The sequence below is a fragment of the Peromyscus leucopus genome, chromosome 20 (assembly GCF_004664715.2).
Source record: "Peromyscus leucopus breed LL Stock chromosome 20, UCI_PerLeu_2.1, whole genome shotgun sequence".
NCBI lineage: Eukaryota > Metazoa > Chordata > Mammalia > Rodentia > Cricetidae > Peromyscus > Peromyscus leucopus.
In genome coordinates, this window is record NC_051080.1 from 6,910,928 (window position 1) to 6,916,897 (window position 5,970).

A 5,970-nucleotide genomic window follows, 5' to 3' on the forward strand; every position below is an offset into this window, starting at 1 on the left:
GGAGTTAAGGCAGAATGCGTCCTTTTTAGAAACTGAGTTTCTGATAGTGAGACGGTTGCATTGAGAGAAGGTACCTGGAATTCTTACTGAGTTGGAGGAAGCCAGGAAAAAATGTGTTTAACAGGTTTTGTTTTTTTCCCCTCCTCTTTCCCCTGTTGGAAATGAAAGCCATTTCCAAAGTTAATTGGGACGAAAGTAAACACAGGATAACTGAGGGGTTAACTAGTGGCAGTTAACTTGTACTTTCCTTCCTTTTTAAATGTTGTTGCCAGATTGGTGGGAGGCTGAGCTGGTGAGAAGCGACTGGAAGAGACTGAGAGGCGACCATAATGTCGTTAAGGCTCCACACACTGCCCACCCTGCCCGGAGCTGTCAGACCGGGTTGCAGAGAGCTGCTGTGTGTGCTGGTCATCGCGGTGATGGTGAGCCCCGGCGCCGCAGGAATGTGCCCCACGGCTTGCATCTGCGCCACCGACATTGTCAGCTGCACCAACAAGAACCTGTCCAGGGTGCCCGGGAACCTTTTCAGGCTGATTAAAAGGCTGGACCTGAGCTATAACAGAATTGGACTTCTGGATGCCGACTGGGTCCCCGTGTCGTTTGTCAAGCTGAGCACTCTGATCGTCCGTCACAACAACATCACCAGCATCTCCACGGGCAGTTTCTCCACAACTCCCAATTTAAAGTGTCTTGACTTGTCGTCCAATAGGCTGAAGTCGGTGAAGAGCGCCACGTTCCAGGAGCTGAAGGTTCTGGAGGTCCTCTTACTTTACAACAACCACATTTCCTATCTGGACCCGGCAGCTTTCGGAGGACTCCCCCACTTGCAGAAACTCTACTTGAGTGGGAACCTCCTCACACAGTTTCCTATGGATTTGTATGTCGGGAGGTTCAGGCTGGCCGATCTGACATTTTTAGATGTGTCTTATAATCGAATCCCTTCCATACCAATGCACCATATAAATTTAGTGCCGGGAAAACAGCTGAGAGGCATCTACCTTCATGGAAATCCGTTTGTCTGTGACTGTTCCTTGTACTCATTGCTGATCTTTTGGTATCGTAGGCACTTCAGCTCGGTGATGGATTTTAAGAACGACTACACCTGTCGCCTGCGGCCGGACTCCAGGCACTCCCATCCGCTGTCCCTGCTGCAGGATAGCTTTCTGAACTGTTCCGAGAGTGTCATCAATAGCTCCTTCCACGCACTTGGCTTTATTCACCAGGCCCAGGTGGGGGAAAGGCTGGTGGTCCACTGTGACGGCAAGACGGGTAATGGAAATACTGATTTCATCTGGGTCGGTCCCGATAACAGACTGCTGGAGCCCGATAAAGACATGGGAAACTTTCGTGTGTTTTATAACGGCAGTCTGGTGATAGAGAGCCCTGGCTTTGAGGATGCCGGAGTTTATTCTTGTATTGCAATGAATAGGCAGCGTCTGTTAAATGAAACTGTGGATATCATGATAAATGTGAGCAATTTCACTATAAACAGATCCCATGCTCATGAAGCATTTAACACGGCCTTTACCACCCTGGCCGCCTGCGTGGCCAGCATCGTCCTGGTACTGCTCTATCTGTACCTGACGCCATGCCCCTGCAAATGTAAGTCCAAGAGACAGAAGGATGTCCTGAACCAAAGCAGTGCCCATTCCTCCATTCTCAGCCCCGGCCCCTCCGGTGACGCCTCCGCTGATGAACGGAGGGCAGGTAAAAGAGTGGTGTTCTTGGAGCCCCTGAAGGACACGGCAGCGGGACAGAACGGGAAAGTCAAGCTTTTCCCCAGTGAGACCGTTATAGCCGAGGGCATCTTAAAGTCCACGAGGGTGAAGTCTGACTCAGATTCCGTCAACTCCGTGTTCTCGGACACACCCTTTGTGGCATCCGCTTAGCTGTGTGCCTGTGTGTGTCTGCTGTCGTGATTTGATCTCTCCCTGTGTAGCCTCGTGTGGTCCACAAAAATCAATAGCAGGGCAGAGATTGTTTTTGTCTTTTGAGATAAAACCAAATGGTGTCTTAAGATGGTTGCTAGGAAGTGAGGCCGGGCACACTGCTTGCTCGCTGTGCTGGGGAAAGAGGAGGTCGGTTTTGAGAGTTTTAAGTTCTGGATGACAGCGTCCTCGCCTTCTGTATCGTGGATGGTTGCAAAGCTGATCTGAAGGTAGTCTGACTGGCCATTATCCTTTTAGTTGGCTCTCTTAAAGGAAAAAGGAGGCTATGCATCAGCATTCTCTAAATAGACTCTGCTAACTTACTAGAACCAAAGTTGAGCTTTTCTCCCTCCCCCCCATCTCTCTAAGAAAAACATTAGCCACTTCTTTCATTTTTAAAAGATGTAACAGGAAGAATCGGTTATGGATAAAGCATAATGTTAGTTTGGAGGTTTTTCAGCCAAAAAAAAAAAAAAATCATCATTTCAGACCAGAATGGACAAACTGATAACATCCACGGGATTGTGCCACGTCTGGTGGAATGGGGAGGGGGAGGTGTGCTTGGGCTCTCTCCCTTCTCCGTGTTCTTGACGCTGTATCCGGGTACAGAAGCTCTCGCTGAAGGAAATCAGAGGTGTCATTATTTGTTGGCAAGACTGTGCGTCGATACCGAAATGTCTGGGCAGCTCTCTAAGCCTTTCTCCTCGTCGTCACCGCAGACTCGTTTGTCCCTTGGCTTCTGTATCTGTAAAACCTTAAGTTATACAAACCAACAAGTGGGCCCAAATGTGTGCTGTGCTCGAGACATTGAAATCAGTGTAAATACATGTGCTCTGTGACTTGATGTTTCGGTTGCCTATTTACAGATGCCCTCTCAGATGTTTTCTGTGACTCGATCGTACCGTTTGTGGAAAGCGCCGTCCCATGGTATACACAGCACCTCTTCAAAATTCTTGTTTTTACAATAGGGACTTTATTTTTTTTTTTTTAAAAAGAGGGAGAAAACAGCTTTAATATATTCTAACCAGATTTTTTTTTCCTCTCTGTATCACAGTTTGCTCTGATATCTCACATTCCAGCCAGGTTTGGAAGACACTGAAATTCTAGTTTTTGGACTAGTGAATACCTGGGAGACCTGATGATTCCCCACATCTGCTAGGAGATAATCATGCACCTCTCTGGCACTAACATGGAGGGTTCAGACCAACTGATGCTTCAAGTTCCTTCCCGTATTAGAATCTGGTTTCCTGGCAGTTCCACCTGCCAGCCCCAGAGTCACACTGGCCTTCAAAACCTGTACCATATACCGAGGGAATACAGGGATGGGGTTAGGGTGGGTTGGCACCGCACTAACTGGTTAGGATGAACTAGCACAGCTCACAAGGGTTTGAGTGAAGGAGACTCGGAGAGAATCATGGGTGGTGTATGGCCAAACAGTGACTGATTGACAGGGGCAGAAGAAAACCCAGGCTCAGCATGCTCCCTGGAGAAGATAAGGGGTCCCACAGAATGGTTGCCCTAAACACCCGTGGGCGTGGAGAAGGAATAAAATCAGAGTGATCAAAGGCAGAGGAGGGAACATCTCCCTAGGGAACACTGGGAAGGGTCACCAGTGGGCTCTTCTAGAGACAGATGAGGATGGAGGGTTGACTGTGACGGTGGTGACTCACCGGGAACAGTTTGTAATAGCGGGCATGTGGCAGCTCCCTAGGGGCTGAGTGGCATTCTCTAGAGCAGACTGGTCGGCAGGAAGTTAAGGAACAAGTGGTCAGGGAATAGGATTGTGGAGACTGGGAGTCCAGCTCCCACCCTTCCCACCTTTTCTAGGGTTCTTTAGGAGGAGGAGAGAGAGATAAGAAATATTAGGTAGAAAGAGAGACCTAGCTGACAAGAAGAAAGACAGAAACACAGGGTAGCTTCAGGAGGGCCTGGATCAACACCCACCCGTCTTGAAGGTTTATTCCAAAGGCTTTTCATAACAGGCCAAGGGGAAAGGCAAAAGACTTGCCCCTTGCTAGATCAAAGCACACCGTACAGCCAAGTGTAGACCCTTCCAAACACCTGGTGACCACACCTGTGGTCAGATCATCCCCTTGTGCAACCCTGTTGGGTAAAGCAAGCTCAGATTCTCGGACTCTGAGTAATGTGGGCCTCCACATAGGATGTGGAATGGGGGCTCAGTGTTGTGAACATTATTACACAGTGTTAAAAATGACCACCCTTTTTCTCAGATCCCTCACCTTGTGGACAGGATCCTTCAGAGCCATGTTACCAGCAGGCATTTTATCATGGTTGCAGCTCTTTATTAGAAGATGTGTGGAGCTGGTGTGACCATAGGGGCGTCTTCTCTTCTTCCTTCCTATTTAGATCACAGCAGCCGCTAAGGGCATGGATGTGATGCCTCTGGGGTATGATTGGGCTGGCACCACTCTGGCAACAAAATTGAAGAGGGTCCCTAAATTGCATCTTGTCCGGATGAGACCCGTAAGGGCTTCCAGCTGCTGATTCTAGGAAATAAGTGTTGGGCTTGGCAGGGAAGAGGGACAGTGCTGGTAGTGAGTCGGTGATGGCATTCAATCCCGGCTTCTCCTAATGCCCAGATGCCACATTAGGGGAGGATACTCTTAAATAGAAACCAAGGTACTTTTAATCAGAGTAAAACAACAAACAGTCCCGAGTTTTCAAAGCTCTCATTCTCGACCTAACCTAGGAAACAAGAAGATGGTAATAAATCCTGGAACTGAGTGTTGTGGCGTGGAATTCTAAGTACCTAGCATATCAATTTTTAAGTAGGAGCCTGATCTCATGTATTTTAAATATAGGAACAAAATTAATGTGTTTTATAAATTTGCCTGCCTCACAACTTTATAATTTTCCTTCTAGGCAATAACCTGGACTTAAGCAGCTGAGTTACTGTCTTAAGCCAGTGGGGGGAGAGAGCGCATAGTGGGGAGAGCGCATAGTGGGGAGAGAGAGCGCATAGTGGGGAGAGCGCATAGTGGGAGAGAGAGCGCATAGTGGGGAGAGAGAGCGCATAGTGGGAGAGAGAGCGCATAGTGGGAGAGAGCGCATAGTGGGGAGAGAGAGCGCATAGTGGGGAGAGCGCATAGTGGGAGAGAGAGAGCGCATAGTGGGAGAGAGCGCATAGTGGGGAGAGCGCATAGTGGGGAGAGAGAGCGCATAGTGGGGAGAGTGCATAGTGGGGAGAGAGAGCGCATAGTGGGAGAGAGAGCGCATAGTGGGAGAGAGAGCGCATAGTGGGGAGAGCGCATAGTGGGGAGAGCGCATAGTGGGGAGAGAGAGCGCATAGTGGGAGAGAGAGCGCATAGTGGGAGAGAGCGCATAGTGGGGAGAGAGCGCATAGTGGGAGAGAGAGCGCATAGTGGGAGAGAGAGCGCATAGTGGGAGAGAGAGCGCATAGTGGGAGAGAGCGCATAGTGGGAGAGAGAGCGCATAGTGGGGAGAGAGCGCATAGTGGGAGAGAGAGAGCGCATAGTGGGAGAGAGCGCATAGTGGGAGAGAGAGCGCATAGTGGGGAGAGAGCGCATAGTGGGAGAGAGCGCATAGTGGGAGAGAGCGCATAGTGGGAGAGAGCGCATAGTGGGAGAGAGCGCATAGTGGGAGAGAGCGCATAGTGGGAGAGAGAGCGCATAGTGGGAGAGAGAGCGCATAGTGGGAGAGAGAGCGCATAGTGGGGAGAGAGCGCATAGTGGGGAGAGAGAGCGCATAGTGGGGAGAGAGCGCATAGTGGGAGAGAGCGCATAGTGGGAGAGAGCGCATAGTGGGGAGAGAGCGCATAGTGGGAGAGAGAGCGCATAGTGGGAGAGAGAGCGCATAGTGGGGAGAGAGAGCGCATAGTGGGAGAAGAGAGAGCGCATAGTGGGAGAGAGAGCGCATAGTGGGAGAGAGAGAGCGCATAGTGAGAGCGCATAGTGGGAGAGCGAGAGAGAGCGCATAGTGGGGAGAGAGAGCGCATAGTGGGAGAGAGAGCGCATAGTGGAGAGAGAGGCATAGTGGGAGAGAGCGCATAGTGGGGAGAGCG

General features: G+C 50.2%; 1 protein-coding gene across 1 annotated transcript; it reads left to right on the top strand.

Annotated features, from left to right (window-relative positions):
* Positions 1-309: 309 nt before the first annotated feature.
* Positions 310-2,772, top strand: Amigo2 (adhesion molecule with Ig like domain 2). Its single transcript, XM_028859791.2, has one exon. It carries the CDS (start codon positions 330-332, stop codon positions 1,887-1,889), a length of 1,560 nt encoding a protein of 519 aa, XP_028715624.1. The 5' UTR covers positions 310-329; the 3' UTR covers positions 1,890-2,772.
* The last annotated feature ends 3,198 nt before the right edge of the window (positions 2,773-5,970 follow it).